This window comes from Tenrec ecaudatus, chromosome 14, assembly GCF_050624435.1.
Source record: "Tenrec ecaudatus isolate mTenEca1 chromosome 14, mTenEca1.hap1, whole genome shotgun sequence".
NCBI classification, from domain to species: Eukaryota; Metazoa; Chordata; class Mammalia; order Afrosoricida; family Tenrecidae; genus Tenrec; species Tenrec ecaudatus.
The window spans coordinates 82,530,768-82,549,414 of record NC_134543.1 but is presented as its reverse complement, the minus strand read 5'-3'; the positions used below and the strand labels follow the sequence as shown (position 1 = coordinate 82,549,414).

Below are 18,647 nucleotides of genomic sequence, written 5' to 3'. Positions count from 1 at the left end.
GGGCGACGCGCACGAGGCTGGGGTGGGGGGCGATCGGGAGGAGTGGGCGCGGGCGGCGGGCGAGCGAGCGCGCGCGCGGGGGTCTCACGCGGCCGGCGCGCGGCGCGCATGCTCCGTCGGACCCCTCTCCGGGCGGGGCGGGAGCTCGGGCGCTCGGGGCGGGGGGAGAGCGCTCGCGCAGCCGCCCCTGACGGGAGCGGGCTCGGCCGCTGCTGCAGCGCTCCGCGCCCGGCCCTGCCGAAGCCGGGTCTAGCATGTGCCGCGGCTCCCCGGCGGCGGCGGCGGCGGCGGCGGCTCCGGCTCCTCTGCAGCGGCGGCGGAGGCGGCAGCAGCGGCCGCCATGGCCAAGCCCAGCGCGGAGCTCACCCGCGAGCTGCAAGGTACGAGGCTGCCGTGGTCTCCGGGACGCCCCGTCCGGGAACAGCCCAAACCCAGAGCCTTCTTCCCCGGGTACGCCCAGCCCCGTGCCGAGCCTCCCGCCTGCTCCCCACGCGCGGGCACCCCGGCCCGGCTCCGCCGCAGCCCCTGCGTCCCAGCTCGGCATTGCTGGCCCCGGAGCAGCCCCCGCTGCCCACTCTCGCCTCACCCTGCCAGGACCTGCCTGGTCGCACCGCCCGTCCCGCTGGCCGGCGACAGGTGCAGCCCCCTTGCCCTCCCCGGGGCTGACTCTCCGTGTTCCAGGCCCTGTCCTCTCCGAGAGCCCCGGCTTTCCCGCCCGGGAGGGGCCAGGCCGCCTCGCCGCCGCCGCCGCCGGTGGGAGCTGCCCCTGGTGCTGACCGTGCTCGGCTCCACGCCCTCCCTCCTCCCGGCCCCGCCCCGGAACTGGTCCTGGGCCGTCCCCACGGAGCCGGGCAGCGCTCTGGAGAGCCGGGCACAGAAGGGAGTCAGGCAAAGGGCCCTGGATGCGAGCGAGAACCAGGAGTGGTGTCTCTGCAGCTTGCCCCCACCGGCCCCCGGCCCAGCCCGCCCCTGGATGCACAGCCCCTGATCACCTCAAGTCCTCTCTCTCCTCTCTGCATGCTGCCCATACTCGGCCCAAACCGAGCCCTGGACGGCCCAGCGCGCCCAGAGCCCTGTCTCCCAGCGGCAGGAGCGCAGGCTAGCCAGGACGCTCAAGGGTACTCAGAGGCATGGTGTGCCCTCTGGAGTCCCCACAGTTCCACACGCCCCCGCACCATAGTGAGATGTGTGTACACACGGCCACCCGGAGTGCGCACCGCCACGGGCGCACTCAGGGACACACGCACTCACGAGCTTGGTGCATACACACAGGATATCTGGACGATTCTGCCAGCAGATGGGCATGGGGCTCCTTGGAACGCTAACACCTCCCTATCCTTCAGCCCCCCCCTACACACACACACACACCGCCAGAACCTGCTGGCTCTAAGCCCCTTTTGCAATAGCAACACAGCAGACTCCTTCACACTTCCCATCCCACCAATGGCTAGCGCATCCTCGTAGTAAAACACACGAACACCCGGGACACCCCGCGCCCCACACACTGACTCACCACTGCCGTGCCTGGGTTGGAATTATCCTTCACACGCTCAGAAGTGTAAGACACACCCTCCCACAGACAGTGGCACTCAGCAACTGTCCCCGGACTCCGGGACATCAGGCACCGGCATTGTCTCCACACTTTACCCATCTCTGCAAAGAGAAAAGGTGCCCGAAGAGGAAAGAACTCTGCCTGCCACTGTCCCCCGTCTCTCTGTTTCTCTCTCTGTGCGCCTGCCCCAGCTCCCTGCCCTGCCTTCCCTCGGAGACCCCTGGGGAGGCGAGGGAGGAGCTGGCAGGGGTGGAGGGAGCGCTGAGCAGGTGCCCCACACACACACCTGCAGACAGCATCCGGAGGTGCCTGAGCCAAAGAGCTGTGCTCCAACAGCACCGCGTGAAGCTGGAGACCAAGCCCAAGAAGTTTGAAGACCGCGTGCTGGTGAGGGCACTGGGGCTGGGGCTGGGCCAAGGTATGTCCGTGACTGGGAGGGCAGCAAGCCTGGGAGGCAAGAGGCAGGCCAGGGCTGGGGAAAGCCAAGCCTGGGCTGCACCGGACTGACGTCCAGAAACCTGAAGTTGGGCACGAAAGCACTCTCAGGCCAAGGGCCGGGAGGCTGCTGGCAGTGGGTGCAGACGGGCTAAGGAAACTTCAAGGCAGCAGGAGTCCCAGGCCCAGGCAGCAGCTCAGCCAGTGGCAACACTCTGCTCTCTCTGCAGGCCCTGACCTCCTGGCGCCTCCACCTCTTCCCCCTTAAGGTCCCAGCCAAGGTAAGGTGGACTAGGGAAGGGAAATGCCCAGCCTGCTCCCTGCCAGGGCCTGGCTAGTCAGGCCCACCTCGGGAGCTGAGCGGTCCTCACGCCCTCCCAGGTGGAGAGCTCCTTCAATGTCCTGGAGATCCGCGCCTTCAACACGCTCAGCCAAAACCTGGTGAGACCCTGGGGCTCGGAACTCACCCACCCGCCCGCCTTGGGGGCCTGCCAGAGGAGGAGGTGGTGCCTCAGGCCCTGCCACTCCCTCATCCTCAGATCCTGGTGGAAACGGAGCGTGGCCTGGTGAGCATGCGGCTGCCCTCGGCTGAGAGCGTGGACCAGGTGACCCGACACGTGAGCTCTGCCCTCTCCAAGGTCTGCCCAGGCCCTGGGTGAGTGCCAAAGGAGGAGTGTCTAAAGGGGCTGGACAGTCAGAGGGTCTCTCCTCTGCTACCCTTGGACCTGGGCTGTTCCTGGGGGACCCGGGGGCCCAGAAGGTACCACCGGGGAAACAGGACAGAACATTTTCCCACTCCTCTCTTGGTGGGCTTCTTTGTCTCGCAGGTGTCTGATCCGGCGTGGAAATGCAGACACGCCAGAGGGGCCCCGAGACACATCCCCCAACTCTGAAACGTCCACGTCTACTACCCACAGTGTCTGCGGTGAGCCCCCAGCGTCCACCCCTGTCCCCACCCCAGCTGATGTCCAGAGCCCTTTGGAGGGGGCTGGGGAGCCTGCCTAAGCTGAAGACCCCGTGAGGTCTCTGTAGGTGTGTGGTGTACAGGGACACAGAGGCATGAGGACAAAAGTGGCCTTGAGCTCTCCTTGACCCTGCCCCCTTCCCCTTCATGGACCCAGCGCATCTCCGGCCTCACAGGTGGCTTCTCCGAGACCTACGCCGCCCTGTGTGACTACAATGGGCTGCCCTGCCGTGAGGAGGTGCAGTGGGTGCGTTGGGCAGGGGCCCAGCAGGCGGGCAGGTGGGGCCCAGCGGGAGGGGGCAGAGGAGGAGGAGGGGAGCAGGCGTGAGCCCGTTCCACCTCTCCAAGGACGTGGACACCATTTACCATGCTGAGGATAACCGGGAGTTCAACCTTTTGGATTTCAGCCACTTGGAAAGCCGGTAAGAGACAGGCGGAGGCTCAACCCCCAGGTCCCCAGTCTCATTGCTACGCCTGACCCTTCCCAGGATCTCCCTTCTGGTCCCACCCAGAGCCCCAGCCCTACCTCCCCAAGGGAACACCCACTGCTGCCTACCCAGCCAGTCTCGCCCAGCCCAGCCGCCCGCTCACCACGGGTCTTATCCCTTCCCTCTGTCCACAGGGACTTGGCCCTAATGGTGGCGGCCCTGGCTTATAACCAGTGGTTCACCAAACTCTACTGCAAGGACCTGCGGCTGGTAGGGACCTGGAGGGGCCAGGGTTGTGATGCGGGGACAGTCGTCCTTCCCGGCTCCTGACTGCAGGCCCCTCTGGGTCCTCAGGGCTCCGAAGTGCTGGAACAGGTGCTACATACCCTGAGCAAGTCGGGGAGCCTGGAAGAGCTGGTGCTGGACAGCGCCGGGCTTAAGACGTGAGGCCAGCCTCCTGGCTGGGCAGCAGTCCCCCTCGGTAGCCAGCTGTAGGGCTCCAGAACTTCCTAGCATGCTAAGCCTCTGGACTGCCTCTGTGCAGAAGAGGACACGGGGCCCAAAGAGGGCACACAGCAAGTCAGTGGTCACCACGGGACTAAGACCTAAAGCCCCCTGCCCCCCAGCCCCATGGCCCTGCCCCAGTATGTACAAGGGCCCCCTCCCCAGACAGGATGGACTGCTCCTCCCTGGAGGACTTGGAGCTGGGCTTCCCCAGGTGTGGGATGTCCTCAGGCACTCTGGAGGGGTGCCAAGTTCTCTGGCAGCCTCCTGTGCCCCCACCTCCCACCTGTGAGGGCCTCTGCCCCAGGCAGCCCTAGGCAGGGAGGCCAGTGGAGGAAGCGGAGGAGGGGAAGCCCAGGGGCCCAGCTCAGGCCAGATCCTTCCTCCTCTCCCCTGAAGGGACTTTGTCCAGAAGCTGGCCGGAGTGTTTGGCGAGAACAGGAGCTGTGTGCTGCATGCTCTCACTCTGTCCCACAACCCCATCGAGGACAAGGGTGAGCCCCAGCCCTGGGTCCTTCTCTACTCCCCGCCCTCACCCAGAGCCCAGTCAGGGTCTGAACCAGGGGCTCTCCAGTCTGACTCTGCCCCCACCTCCACCCCGACCTTCCTCCAGCCCCCAGCCTTCTTCATACCACCTGCGTCCCCTACCTGCCCCTCAGCACCACCTGGCTCGCTCTCCACCTACAGGTTTCCTCAGTCTCAGCCAGCAGCTGCTTTGCTTCCCCACTGGCCTCACCAAACTGTGCCTGGCCAAGACTGCCATTTCCCCTCGAGGTACTCACGCCCTGACCCCTGGCCTCGCATGCCTTCACCCCTGCGGCATCCTCCTGCACTCACACAAGGCTCCAGGGTTGGACAGAGGCAGGAGCGGGGAGAGGACCACCTCATGGGAGGAGGCCCCAGTTATGGCGTGTGGATAGGTAGGAATGGGGACCAACCCAGCCCACTGCCTGCTGTGCCCAGGGCTCCAGGCGCTGGGCCAGACCTTCGGGGCCAATCCAGCCTTCGCCAGCTCCCTTCGATACCTGGACCTGAGCAAGAACCCCGGGCTGCTTGCCACGGAGGAAGCCAATGTGAGTCGGTGGCATGTGGCCTCGAGCCCCTGTGGGAGTGGGCTTGGTCTTCGGGGCCTGGAAGGCTTCTGGGCCCCTCAGCCCCTGGGACCTGCCCTCCCCAGGTCCTCTACAGTTTCCTGGCCCAGCCCAACGCCCTGGTACACCTGGACCTGTCGGGAACTGACTGTGCCATCGACTTGGTGAGTCTGGAAGTAGGGGTGGGAGTGGGGGGGGGGTGCCAGTTAGCAGGGCAGACGTGGTGGGCTGACTTCTCGGGGCAGTGAATCATACACAGGATGCCTGTGGCTCCCCTGCCATGCCCCTCATCTCAGCTGCCACCCGAGGTTGCACCGGCTGCCCCCGGAAAGCTGCCCCCCACCACCCACTCCCTGCAAGTGGGTGCTGGCACCAGCTACAGGAAAGGAGGGGCTCCCTGACATGGGCAGATCAGCTGGTGGTGGCCCTAGCTTCGTGTACCCACTTGTATTTGAGCCTCTCTGCCACCAATAGGTGGCACAGCAGTTAAGCCCTTGAACCTATGCGGGAAAAGGTTGCATTTCAACCCGCCTGGCGGTGCTGTGGGAGAGCGAGCAGGAGCTCTGCTTCTGAAAGCACAGCCTTGCAGACCCACAGTCGTTCCACCCGCACACCCGGGGGACCCACTCGACAGGAACTCACCGCCACCCATCGGGGAGTAGACCCCCTCCCGCCAAGGGGGAACTGAGGCTCTGGCAGGCTAAGTCCAGGAGGCAGTGGTGGCTAGCGGTAGAGGGAGGCGTGGGTTTGATTCCCAGCCGGTCCCACCTGCCAGTGGGGACTTGCATGTTGCTGTCATGGGTCAGCAGAGTTTCTGACTTCAGCAGGCCAAGAGGAAAGGCCTGGTGATCCACCTGTAAAAACTGGCAAAAGGATCACCGCAGCCCGACCCACCGCTGGTCTTGGGGAGGGCGCGGGGCCGGGGAGCACTGTGCTCTGCTGTGTGCGGGTCACCAAGAACAAGGGTCCCCCCTCAGTGGTGGCTGACAGTAAGCACAGACAACCAGGCTCCCACCTTGTCTCTCCCCACAGCTGCTGGGCGCCCTGCTCCACGGCTGCTCCTCCCACCTGACCTACCTCAACTTGGCGCGGAATAGCTGCTCCCACAGGTGGGAGTCGGCAGGGTGCAGGGAAGGGCTGGCCAAGCCAGGACGCCCGCCCCCCCCCCTCCACTCCCTTGCTGACCCCAGGGCTCTCCGCAGGAAGGGCCGGGACGCCCTGCCCGCCTTCAAACAGTTCTTCAGCAGCGCATACACGCTGAGCCACGTCAACCTGTCGGCCACACGGCTGCCCCTGGAGGCCCTCAGGTCTGGTGGGTGCAGGGGTGGGGTGGGGCCTGGCCGGGCAGGGAGAGGAGTCACAGCAAGCCTGCTGACCCTCCTTCCGCAGGGCGCTGCTGCAGGGGCTCTCCCTTAACAGTCACCTCAGTGATATGCACCTGGACCTCAGCAGCTGTGAAGTGAGCCCCCTGCGCCCCCCCCCACCCTCCCCTTGACCATGACTTTAAGCCCAAGACCAGTTCCATCTTGCTTTCATGTGTCCCTGCCATAGACCCACCCCCACCACCCCCTGGCCTGACCGTGCCTCAGAATCCGCCCCCCTCTTTCCAAAGGACTTTTCTCCTGAGCCCCACTGACACTGAACACTTGGGGTGAGCGATACCAAGCTCTCCCACCAGGGGGCAGGAGCAAGCTGCTTTAGGAGTGGCCACTACCAGGAGGTTTTTCTGACCAGAGGGGCCAGAGCCCCGGGCTTGCCTCCCTCTCCGGCACCCACCCCAGCATGACCCGGTATGACCTTGAGTCCGGGGTTGAACCTTAAGTTGCTCTATCTCTCACCCCCGGTGTATCCCTGCAGCTCCGCTCAGCCGGAGCCCAGGTCTTACAGGAGCAGCTGGGCATGGTCACCTGCGTGGGCAGCCTAGACCTGTCAGACAATGGTGAGTGGGAACCCACGGTGGGGGTGGAAGAGCTGGTGCCAGAGGAGCACCCCCAAGGGGGCTTCAAGGCCCGGCCTTTCCTGCCTACCGGTCAGGGTTTGATCAGGACCTCCTGACGCTGGTACCTGCACTCGGCAAGAACAAGTCCCTCAAGCATCTGTTCCTGGGCAAGAACTTCAATGTGAAGGCCAAGTAAGAGCCCTCCCCAGGCCCACAGACCCTCCCGGCCCTGCCCTGGCTCCGCTCCTGTACCCCACCCCCCACCACCCACTCCTCCCCCTGAGCAGGACCCTGGAGGAGATCCTGCACAAGTTGGTGCAGCTGATCCAGGAAGAGGACTGTGTGAGTGACAACAGGGGGTGGGAGAGGGGGATGCGAGGGGACCCTGTGGGCTAGGGGACCAGGCCCAAGCCACGCCCATCACCCTGCACAGTCCCTGCAGTCCCTGTCGGTGGCTGACTCGAGGCTGAAGCTTCGCACCAGCATCCTCATCAACGCCCTGGGCAGCAACACCTGCCTGGCCAAGGTGGACCTGAGCGGCAATGGCATGGAGGACATTGGTGCCAAGATGCTGTCCAAAGCCCTGCAGATCAACTCCTCCCTCAGGTGGGGCCCGGAGCCCGGCCGCCTGCCCACCTGGGCCCTGTTCGCCAGGCCTCCTGCTTCTGTACCCGAGCATCCAGGAGAACCAGGCCCCACACCATCTCAGCCTACTTCCCCAGGAAAGTGGGGGGGTGGGGTAGCTCCTCCCCCCATGGGTCCCTAGAAGAAGGGGTGATAAGCTCGCCCTCCTTCCAGAACCATCCTGTGGGACCGGAACAATACATCTGCACTGGGTTTCCTGGACATCGCCAGGGCTCTAGAGAGGTGAGTGAGGGGGCCAGGGCAGGCACAGACCCAAGCCCCCAGCCTCCCTGGACCTGGTCCACATCGTGGCCCACCCCAACCCACTGAGCCTGTCGGTCCAGAACTTGCCGCAAAGGCTGGAAAGTGGGCTGAGCTGGAAGGGTGGAGAAGGTGTGGTCAGAAACTGGTGGTGGGCCTTTGCGGGAGAGGTGGCCCTCCTCCCCCCCCCCCCCCCCCCGCCTCACCTGCCATCCGCCTGGCCGTGCTGCCGTATTCCACAGCAACCACACCCTGCGTTTCATGTCCTTCCCGGTGAGCGACATCTCCCAAGCATACCGCAGTGCCCCGGAGCGCACAGAGGACATCTGGCAAAAGGTGTGGCCCAGGCAGAGTTGGAGCGCCAGGGGGAGGGGCAGCCCCCAGACCCTTCCCTGACCCTGCCTTGCCCTCCATCCCAGATCCAGTGGTGCCTGGTGAGAAACAACCACTCACAGACGTGCCCCCAGGAGCAGGCCTTCCGGCTGCAACAGGGCCTGGTGACCAGCAGCGCCGAGCAAGTAAACATTTCCCTCGGGGAGCCCTGGCATGCAGCACCCGGGACACAGCTTTAGGGGACAGAGCATTGGGGGGGGGTGTCAAAGGGGTTGCTTGGCATCCACTGGACTGAGCTTGGGTGTGCCAGGGAACAGAAAGGCAGGTCGTTCTTAGCGCTGGGCCCCAGACAGGCACTGGCATGTGGGTTGCCGAGGGGACACACAGGCAAGGGAGCATGCGGGTCTGTTGGGTGCCTGATGGGCATGCAAGGAGGAGTGAGAGAGCGGGCCATCCAGGGACATCGGCTGCAGCTCCCCAGAAACGGGGTGCCTGGTGCCCAGCCGCCCCCTGACACTGGCGCTGGCCTGCCACAGATGCTGCAGCGGCTGTGCGGCCGCGTGCAGGAGGAGGTGCGGGCCCTGCGGCTGTGCCCCTTGGAGCCCGTGCAGGACGAGCTGCTCTACGCACGGGACCTCATCAAGGACGCCAAGAACTCCCGGGCGGTGAGCACTCAGACAGGCTCGCTGTGCACACCCTCACACACGCAAACCAGCCCCTCCTCCCCAGGGACCCCAGGGAGCCTGGAAAGCCTGAAGGCACCCCCTTCCTTCCTTCCTCAGCTCTTTCCCAGCCTCTACGAGCTGGGCCACGTGCTGGCCAATGACGGGCCTGTGCGGCAGAGGCTGGAGTCAGTGGCCAGTGAGGTGTCCAAGGCCGTGGACAAGGAGCTGCAGGCAAGTCCTGGCGGAGGGAGGGAGCCAGGGTGGCAAGCCCAGAGGATAGGAAGGGCAGGCGGGGCTGGAACCACCCACATTCCCACTGGGCCAAGGCACTGCTTCCAAACCAGGCTCAGTTGTTTTTCTGCAGCTGCACCCCTGGCCCTTGAACTCTGAACTCTCCCCTGAGGAGTCTGATCCTTGGACTGGCTCTCCCCCGCCCATGTGGTAGCATGAAGGGAACAGGGAACGCAGACGGAATGTGGGAAAGCGTGCTGTCTGCAGCGCCGCCCCTGCTCAGGGGCTGTGACCTTGGACAGGGTGGGCAGAAGGGCCGGCCCTGACGCCACCTCTTGGGGCTCTGGCCTCCCTTCCCCTGAACTGTAGGTGATCCTGGAGTCCATGGTCAGCCTCACGCAGGAGCTATGCCCCGTGGCCATGCGTGTGGCGGAGGGGCACAACAAGATGCTGAGCAACGTGGCCGAGCGTGTCACTGTGCCCCGGAACTTCATCCGAGGGGCACTGCTGGAGCAGGCGGGGCAGGACATTCAGAACAAGCTGGAGTGAGAGTCGGGCCGGGCCCCCCAGGGCTGGGGGGGGGAGCTGGATTTGGCCCAAAGTACTTAGGAACTTGGGGCCCTGGAGCTATCAGCGATGAATAATGAATGGCCAGCCTCCATTACTAGGGATAAATCTTTAACCAAATGCAGCCTTGCTACTTAGGATCTGATGGGTCTCTGCCCTAGGAATCTGGATGGAGGAGCCAGGATAACTAGTGCACAGGTGTGCCCACAGACCCACATGTACACCAGGAGTCCCCTTTTAGGGACAAAGGGTGGCCCCCTCTAAAGTCTAGGCCAAGAAAAGGGGGTACATGTCCTCTGCTCCCTTCCCCCCACTTTTCAACCTTTCATGTGGAACCGGTTTCCATGCTGACTCACCAGAGCCAGAGGATCATGACGTACACCCTGAAACACCAGACTTGGGAAGCCCAGGCTCCTCCTCCCATAGCAGCAACCCCCTGACATGCACTCGGCACCCCAGTTGACCTTAGCTCTACTCCCCGACAGCAGCCTAGAGAGTTCTGCTTTGGGCTGCTAACCACAGGGTCAGCAGTTTGAAGCCACCAGCTGCCCTGCAGGAGGAAGATGAGGCGTTCTACTCCTGCAAAGAATGACAGTCACAGAATGCCACAGGGGCAGTTCTACCCTGTCCTGTAGGGGTGTCTCTGCGAGTCAGACTGATGGCAGGGCGTTCAAGCCCCCAGGCGCATCGGGCATTGGACCCAACCCGGAGCCTTTTCCTCCTCCTTTTCCTCCACGTCCCCTTGTGCCCACTCCCCATATTCACAAATCGAGCCCGATGGAACTACTGACTGGGCCTGGGGCTGTGTTTATGGGGCTGTGAGTGGACTTCCAGAGCAGCAGGCCCAGGCTCTGGGAGGGGAGGCGCTGAGTGGCTGTGTCTGCACCCACAGTGAAGTGAAGCTTTCTGTCGTCACCTACCTGACCAACTCCATCGTGGACGAGATCCTGCAGGAGCTGTACCACTCGCACAAGAGTCTGGTGAGACTTCTGAGCCCCAGCTGGGCTGGGCCCTGCCTACCACTGCACAGCACCCCTGCACCCTTTCACTTAACCCCCACACACACACCCATGCACACTCGGCTCCAGGAGGTGGGCAGCTGCCTGGAGATCCTGTCACCGTGTTTCTTCCCCAGGCCCGGCACCTCGCCCAGCTAAGGACCCTGTCAGATCCACCAGGGGGCCCAGGCCAAGGACAGGATCTGTCCTCCCGGGGCCGGGGTCGGAGCCATGACCATGAGGAGACCACCGATGATGAACTTGGGACCAACATTGTGAGTCCATCCCGGGTGACCCCCCTCCCCCACCTTAGCCTGGACCATACCCTTAGCCCTGACCCTGCCGCAGACTGCCCCCATCTACTTGCATGGACTACACTCGACCCCTCTGGGGCCAGGCCTTGTCCCCAGCCCCAACCCAGCTTGGCCTCTCACCGCCTCCCACCGGGGAGGAGGAGGCAGATGAACTTCCTGGGAAAAAAACCTTCATGAGGAGCGGAGGCTCTGGGAAGCTGTGCGGTGACCTCACCACTGGCCTCCATCTCCGCAGGACACCATGGCCATCAAGAAGCAGAAGCGCTGCCGAAAGATCCGCCCAGTGTCTGCCTTCATCAGTGAGTAGCCAGGCTCCAAAGTGCCTCTACCCAGCCCTGTTCCTGTCTCCTCTGTCCCTCAGCCCTGCTCCCATCATCCTGTCCTTGCCGTTGGGCCCTCAAACACACAGCTCTCCCCACAGGTGGGAGCCCTCAGGACATGGAAGGCCAGCTGGGGAGCCTGGGAATCCCCCCTGGCTGGTTCTCCGGCCTCGGAAGCAGCCAACCCACAAGTAGTGACTCCTGGGAAGGTCTATCGGAGCTGCCCACTCATGGCTGTAAACTGAGGCATCAAACCCAAGGACGACCCCGGCCCCCCAGGACCACCCCTCCTGGACCTGGCCGGCCCAGCGTGAGTCTCCAGGGCCTCACAAGCATGCTGCTTTCACGTAGCAGTGCCAGAGTCAGAAGTCCACTGATCTTAGCTTCAGGACACAGAGGCCAGCAACATGCCTTGGGGGCATGGCAGGAGCCCTGGCAGGTCACCAAACAGGTGGGACTGTCCTGTTCAGATGGGAGCTAGACCTTGTTACAGAAGGGAAGTCTCAGTCTGCCAGAGAGTGGGGTTTCTCATGTGAGTGAAGGACAGAGCCCAGAGCCACCCAATCAAGGAGTGACCGGGCGGGCTGAAGTCTACCTTTCCATGGGGCCCGGAGGAGCCACAGGCCACGATGTTCAAAGGGGGGAAGGCCCTGAGTAGTCTGGGACTCCGTGAGCCAGCGGAGCTAGTCCACGTTCAGAGGCCTTGGCTCCTGGCAGGTGGCAGGGCCTGGGCCTCGTCAGGAGAACGGGATGGCCACACGCCTGGACGAGGGGCTAGAGGACTTCTTCAGTCGAAGGGTCATGGATGAAAGTTCCAGGTGGGTCACTAGACCCCATTACCTGAGGCATCTCAGGCTCCCCGTGTCCTCACCACTGGGACATTTCCGTGACCACTAGAAAGGAGGGGGTCAGAAGGAACCACCACAGTGGGAAGGTGGGGACAGAGGGGGTGATGGCAAACGGGAAGAGGCGCCAAGGGAATGTCTCTGGCTCTGCAGAGACAGACTCCCTGCCCTCCGCATCTGCTCCAAAGGAATGGTGCCACAGGAGGAGATGGGGTGGGGAGAGGCTGCTGGAGGGACAGGAGATGGGGGAGGGGGAGGCTGCTGGAGGCTTAGGCCGGGGAAGGGAAGGAATTCTCAGCCCAGGAGAACCAAACTGATCGCAAAGGGGCTCAAGGCCAGGCAGGACCAACTGGAGTGGCTTCAGGTAAGCCCCTGGCTGCATCACTAACCCACCCCTCGCTCTACCCAGCAGCTACCCGCGGACTCTGAGAACCGTTCGGCCAGGCCTCTCCGAAGCACCGCTGCCTCCGCTCCAGAAGAAGAGGCGCAGGGGCCTGTTTCATTTCCGGCGACCCCGCAGCTTCAAGGGCGAGAGAGGGCCCGGGTCCCCCACTGCCGGTCTCCTCCTCCCCCCGCCCCCTCCCCCGCCCCCTACTCAGGAGAGCCCCCCCAGCCCAGACACCCCAAGCCTGAGCAGTAACCCCACTCCCTGCTGGAGCCCGGAGGAGGAGAGCAGCCTCCTCCCCGGATTTGGAGCTGGCCGAGGACCTTCCTTCCGCAGGAAGATGGTAAGCGAGGCAGGGGTGGGGTGTCTTCCCCTTCTTCTGCCCCGCCCACACCCCCACCCCGACTCCTACCCAACGTAATGTGTGAGCAAAGCAAAGAATGAGCGTCACCCTGATACCACGCTGTGGCCCAGAGCATGCTGGGGGTGCGATGTGCAAAGGAGGATGGCTGGAGGGGCCGCTGTCTGGTGGTCTGGGCAGGGCCTCCGACCCCACCCCCTGGGATTGGGAGTTCAGTGGGGTGGCCTCCTGCTGCCCAGCGGGCTAGGGGGGGGTCCTACTCAACTGGGACTGCGAGTCACCCTGAAACCTTGTCCCAGGGCACAGAGGTGTTGGAGACTGGGGAGGGGGTGCCTGCCCTTGGGATGTCACAACAGCCAAGTCGAGTCCACGGTGTTGCCCTGCCGGGACTGGGGAGAGCCAAGGGCTGGAGCTTCGACGGGAAACGAGAGGTGAGGAGCCCGCGGGCCCCTGTCTGCCGGGTCCGGCCCCCAGGGTGGCAGCTGAGTGGAGAGCGAGGCTTTGGCATGGGGAGGTATTAGCTCACCTGCCATGTCACACATGCTGAGGTCCCTGATGCACCTCCCTACCGGTGCAGCCTCTCGTGACCTGTTGTCAATGCGCCCCCTAAATACCTCTAGGCGGCCTCACGCCAAACAGTGGCTTGGTCTTTCTCCTTTCCACTTCCCACCCGTGTTCTCGTGACATCCTCCTTTTCTGTCTGTCTGTCTTTCTTACTTTAACTCAGTCTCGGTCTGGATCTCAGCACTGTCTTCCTCACACCGGCAGAACGTGTGGTGTGTGCGTGTTGTGTTGTATCCACTGCACATAAACAGACGCACACCCACTAAATGAATCCATTTACATCGTTCCTTGTGCCCCTCGGGTGGCGCTGGTTGGCGGCCCTCTTAGAAAGCACAGTCTGAGTATCTAGTGGTCAGTGTGGAACATTGGGGGTCACTGTGCTCATGGGATCCAGGGGCGGAGAGCGGGGGGCAACTTGCCTTCTGAGTCCGCGCTCCTTCCAGGGCTTGGGCCCAGACCTGGAGGGCAGTGCCCAGGCCTGGCAGAAACGGCGCTCTTCCGATGACGCAGGTAAGAATGGTTGCTCTCACTCCCCTGCCAGCCATCCCCTCTCTGGGGGTTGGGGGGGTACCCCAAATTGCCTTTCCCTCCTTTCCATTCTCCACTCCCACTTCCAGGGCCTGGAGCCTGGAAGCCACCACCCCCACCCCAAAGTTCCAAGCCAGGCTTCAGTGCCATGCGCCGAGCAGAGGCCACGTGGCACATAGGTATGAGAAGCCCCTCCTGGGGGGAGGGGCTCAGCACTCACAGGCTAGTGTGGCCATGGCCCTGCACTGGTTGCTGTGGGGGGGTCACAGCCAGGTGAAAATACCTGGGCATGCTTAGAAAGCTGCAGCTAGAAGAACTCCAAGCCCAAGCCAAAGGCGGGGCTCCGGAGCACCAGGGGCCCCGCCCTCGCCTTGCCTCCCCACTGCACTGTAGGGACGGCCCCTCTTGGGCCTATGCCCTTGGTGGTTCACCGTCAGCAGAGAGCCTTCCCCATGAAGAGGGCTCCCCCTGCACCTTACACACTCCCGACACACTGCCAGCTGCCCCTGGTGGGTTTCCAAGACTGTAACTCTCAAGGGGAGTAGACAGCCCCATCCTTCTCCAGAGGAGTGGCTGGTGGTTTGGAACTGCCGACTTTGCCGCGAGCGGCCCCACTGTGAACTAAGAGGCTGGCCACAGCGAGACTGGCGAGTGCCGTCAACACCATGCCCACCTCAGTGTTCCGGCCTCTTCCCCAGCCTGTCCTCAGAGCCCTCAAAGCAGGGCGGGGGGGGGGGGGAGGATGGCAGGGCACCGCCAACAAGCATGAGCCCTGGCTTGACCATCAGCAACGCTGAGCATCTGCCCCAGGCCAGCCCCACTGTAAACAGATCACGTCATTTCTGGTTTCCTGGCCCTGGAGGAAGAAAGGGGAGGGAGGATTCTTTCCAGTGTGGCGATCCTCCTCGGCTGCTGGCTTCAGAACTCCTTCCAGCTTGGGGGATGGGGGTGGGGGGCCGAGTCCGGTATCGACTTCCGTCCCATGCACACGTCCTGGAGTGAGACCTTCCAAGGCTGTTGGCTTGGCTGAAACCCCCCTGCAGACACACATACCACTTACCGCCCACCCAGGCCATGCCGCCAGAGTGGGTGAGCTCAGAGAGGAGCTCACCTTGGGCCTCGGGCCTGGGCTACATATTCCCCATGGAACTGCCCCCTTGGGTACAGCACCAGGCTTGGCAGTGCCCATGCTGCTGTCCCATCCTCCAAGGCCAACTCAGCACTTGGAGCACCAGGGCCAAGCTTCCCATCCCACCCAGAAAGTGGCCAGGCCTTCCACGGCAGGACTCCACCTAGCCTTCAGAAGACCACAGTAGTCAGGCCTTGCACCCCCCCCCTACTGTCAGCACCCCATGCCTCTCTCACATAGCCCGCAGGTGCACATGGACAATACACTCCGGTGTCAGTCACTGGACCCACATTCATTGCATAAAGTCATGGGAGTGGAAGGGAGAGATGCTGCCAGGGCACCCCCCCCCCATTCGAGCCTCCCCTCATCTCCATCAGACTGGCAGACAGTTCTGGGAATGCAGCAGTCAGCCTTGGCAGGGCCCAGGGCACTGCTGCTCTGGATGGGCCAGCCTTGCCTGTGGACCCAGGAGGCCCTGAGCTCTGGCTCTGTCCCAGAAAGAAAGGACTTGGGGTTCTGCTCTACATCCAGGCCAGAGCCCCAGACCCCTCGAGATGATGGGCTGAGGATGAGGAGGCATTGAGATGTGGGAGCATGTGAGCTTGGAGGGGCGGAGTCCTGGTGTCCACCGCTGGAGGTTGTGGGCAGGGAGGGGTGCTGCGTAAGAATGCCTTTCCTACAGCTTCTCCTCCCATCCCCCCACCAGCTGAGGAAAGTGCTCCCCACCACAGCTGCCAGAGCCCCAGTCCAGCCTCCCGAGATGGGGAGGAGAAGGAGGGGGCCCTGTGCCCTGAGAGGACGGTGCCAGCTAGGAACGCCAAGGTGAGGGCCAGCAAAGGGGGCGTGGGGAAGGCACCCATACAAGAGGCAGGCAGAGCGGCTAACTGACCCAACGTCTGCCTTGCCCACTGACTGCAGGAGCCCCCGCCAGCCCCACGCCCCCCCAAGCCAGTGGCTGTGCCCAGGGGCCGCCGGCCTCCCCAGGAGCCAGGGGGCAGGGAGGAGCCTGAGGTGGGGAGTGCAGCCCCCGGAGGGAGCAAACCCCGACTGGGGCTGGGATCCCAGCAAGACCAAGAAGAGCCGGAAGCTCAAGGTCTGGACCCTGGCTGGGGGCGGGGGGGACGCTTCAGGGCACCTGCAGGACCTTGCTGAGCCCAGGGGCCTGGAAGGAGCAAGTGTCTCAGTGGCGGGTAGGCACTCACGTGCCAGGCCTGCCACCAAAATGACTGTCATTCCAGTGCCCCTGGAGCTGGGCCGCCGGACAGCCCCACTGAAGCCCAAGAGGACACGTCGCGCGCAGTCCTGTGACAAGCTAGAACCTGATCGGAGGCGGCCCCCTGACCCCACAGGTGGCCGTGGGGAGGGTGAGAGAGAGACGGGGGTCCCTTGCCCATCCATCTACCTGTCATTCCCAAACACGGCTGACTCTCCCTGCCTTGGAAACAGCCTCCCCCACTCCTGAATTTGTCCCCAGCAGGAACCAGCGAGCCTGGAACAGACTGACAGCTGCGGCAGCCTCCCCAGCCCTCCTCTCTACATGTGCCTCACAAGCAGTCAGCAACCCCCTCCCCATGGACCCCTGCAGCCCTGGGCTTCTCTGTCAGCCCCCATGCTCCACAAGGGCAGAGCAAGCTCAGGGAGGGTGGGAGACGGGAAACAGGAAGGGATGGAGCAACCTGGAGAGAGGCATGCTCACTGTCTCACTCCAAGGAGATCTTGGGGTGGGGGCCTGTCTCCTCCCCTGGGGTAGAGGGGCGGATCTCTGTCCCTCTAGCCCCAGGGGGCTCGCTCCCCACTTGTACAGAATAAAAAAACAAAATCACTACCTGCCTCCAGTCTCTGCTGCCTTCCCCACTCACTGTCCCCACCCCTCACCATCTGCTCCTCTTCCCACAAGCCCCTAGGGCCTGGCCACAGTCAGAGGGAGCGGAGACCGGCCCCACCGGGCAGGAACCTGTCCTGGGCCTTCAGGAGAGCCCCCAGAGAAGTGCCAGATGGAAAGGGTACTGACCTGCGGGCTCCAGCGCCCGATGAGGAGGCAGGTGCAGCTGAAGGGGGCGGGGGGTGGGGGGGCGGGATGCCCGGGCACATGTGCTCGCGGTAGACCGGATTGTCCCGTCCTGGGAGCACCATCAGTACGCAGAGATCCCTGCCATCGAGTGGCCTGTAGGTAAGCAGCAGTGGCCGTGGCGTGCGAAGATCAAGAAGCTCATCCCCCCTCGGGGTACCAGCACAGTCCACCTGGGTGTCCAAGGCTCTGGTCACGGGAAGGCCCTTCCTGATGTTCTCGCCCTGCTTGTCCGACTTACACCTCCTTCACGGTGTCCCAGTGCGTCCTCCCTGCATCAGTCACACTAAAGGATACTGTGTGCTGCCCTCTTACCTCTCTGTGTGGACTCAACAAGTTCGCCTCCCCTTCCCCCCTTTCCCCCCCAGCCCCCTAAGGGGGTGGTCTTGATGTGGCACCGTGCCTGACACCCTGGAGATAATCAATGGCTGCTACCAATTGTAGTAGCCTGGGCAGGGCAGTTACCACATTTGCCTGGTAGCCTAAAGATTGGCAGTTCGAGTCCACTCATAGGCACCTGGTGACCTACTGCTGACAGACCGTGTCTCAGCTCTGCACCTCCCCTCCCAGTCGGTCGGGGTCCATGGGAACTCAACCCCACATTTAAGACACCAGTCACTTGAGACCCTGGGGGCAGGTGGCACTGAGGCAAGGATGATGGTTGGGAGGGAGGAGGAATGGGAAACTCGGAGGCTGAGGGAGGGAGAAGTGATGGTCCCTTGAGGGGGGCGGGGCATGGATGAGCTGGACCAGAAGATGCCTGAGCTGTTGAATGGACAAGGGTGAGCTGCTCTGCAAGCCTGTACCCAATTCACAGTAAAAAGTTAATTAAAAGATACCTAAAATCTATGGAGCACAGTTGCACTCCGACGCCCATGGGGTATGAACCGCTAAGAGACTGGGGTGGGGGGGATGGTGACAGCCTGGTGGCAGGGCTCCCACCCTCATCCCACATCACCACGTCAAATGTCTGCGTGTGGCTGGCAGCACCCCGGCAATCGCTCACTTCCCTTGCCCCCATCAGGAATGAATAGAGAGCTTATTTTCTTAAGCTCTGTGGGTGGCACGGCCCATCCCGCAAGGATGTGCCCATATGGGCTGGATGGGGAGGGCAGGCATTGTGGGCACCAGCAAGATGCAAATTCCCCCACCCTCCCCCCCATGCCGGTGGGTGGGGGGCACGCAGGGGACTCCACAGCACACGCTTCTGGGAATTTCATGACCAAGGTATGAGAGTGTGTGTCCTTAAGCCCTTGGATCTGCTTACAGGTGTCTCCCAATAGCAAAGGGGGCTGGGGAAGTAAGCGGGCATCATTCTGTTCTCAAAGATAAGGAGGCTCAGCCTGACACATGATGGTTTGTAAGGCATCCGTGGAGATCCGCATACACCCTGTAGTATTCTGGGTTGGAAGAGAGAGAGAGAGAGAGAGAGAGAGAGAGAGAGAGAGAGAGAGAGAGAGAGAGAGAGAGAGAGAGAGAGAGAGAGACCAGCACAGCACAGGTTCTTTACAGTGTGGCTGTGAGTACCCCTCACAAGTTCC

The 18,647-nt window shown here is 63.2% G+C and overlaps 1 protein-coding gene across 1 annotated transcript; it reads left to right on the top strand.

Annotated features, from left to right (window-relative positions):
- The first annotated feature begins 340 nt into the window (after positions 1 to 340).
- On the top strand, positions 341 to 16,694 carry CARMIL3 (capping protein regulator and myosin 1 linker 3). Its single transcript, XM_075531138.1, has 40 exons — positions 341 to 380; positions 1,845 to 1,939; positions 2,218 to 2,268; positions 2,369 to 2,428; positions 2,527 to 2,642; positions 2,815 to 2,912; positions 3,128 to 3,198; positions 3,300 to 3,373; positions 3,574 to 3,649; positions 3,734 to 3,822; positions 4,283 to 4,377; positions 4,571 to 4,657; positions 4,847 to 4,956; positions 5,061 to 5,138; positions 6,007 to 6,083; positions 6,177 to 6,281; positions 6,364 to 6,433; positions 6,832 to 6,913; positions 7,009 to 7,105; positions 7,201 to 7,255; positions 7,347 to 7,519; positions 7,712 to 7,780; positions 8,041 to 8,134; positions 8,218 to 8,316; positions 8,668 to 8,796; positions 8,914 to 9,027; positions 9,397 to 9,572; positions 10,487 to 10,574; positions 10,730 to 10,867; positions 11,142 to 11,205; positions 11,328 to 11,536; positions 11,944 to 12,044; positions 12,484 to 12,799; positions 13,117 to 13,248; positions 13,825 to 13,891; positions 13,999 to 14,088; positions 15,745 to 15,866; positions 15,957 to 16,131; positions 16,277 to 16,387; positions 16,516 to 16,694. The coding sequence occupies exons 1-40, from the start codon at positions 341 to 343 to the stop codon at positions 16,539 to 16,541; spliced, it is 4,119 nt and encodes a 1,372-aa protein (XP_075387253.1). The 3' UTR covers positions 16,542 to 16,694.
- Positions 16,695 to 18,647: the final 1,953 nt, after the last annotated feature.

Coding starts and splice junctions, on each gene's coding strand:
- CARMIL3 (XM_075531138.1), top strand. CDS start 341: ATGGCCAAGCCCAGCGCGGAGCTCACCCGCGAGCTGCAAG. Junction 4,378..4,570: donor CAACCCCATCGAGGACAAGG/GTGAGCCCCAGC, acceptor CTCCACCTACAG/GTTTCCTCAGTCTCAGCCAG. Junction 6,914..7,008: donor CCTAGACCTGTCAGACAATG/GTGAGTGGGAAC, acceptor CCTACCGGTCAG/GGTTTGATCAGGACCTCCTG.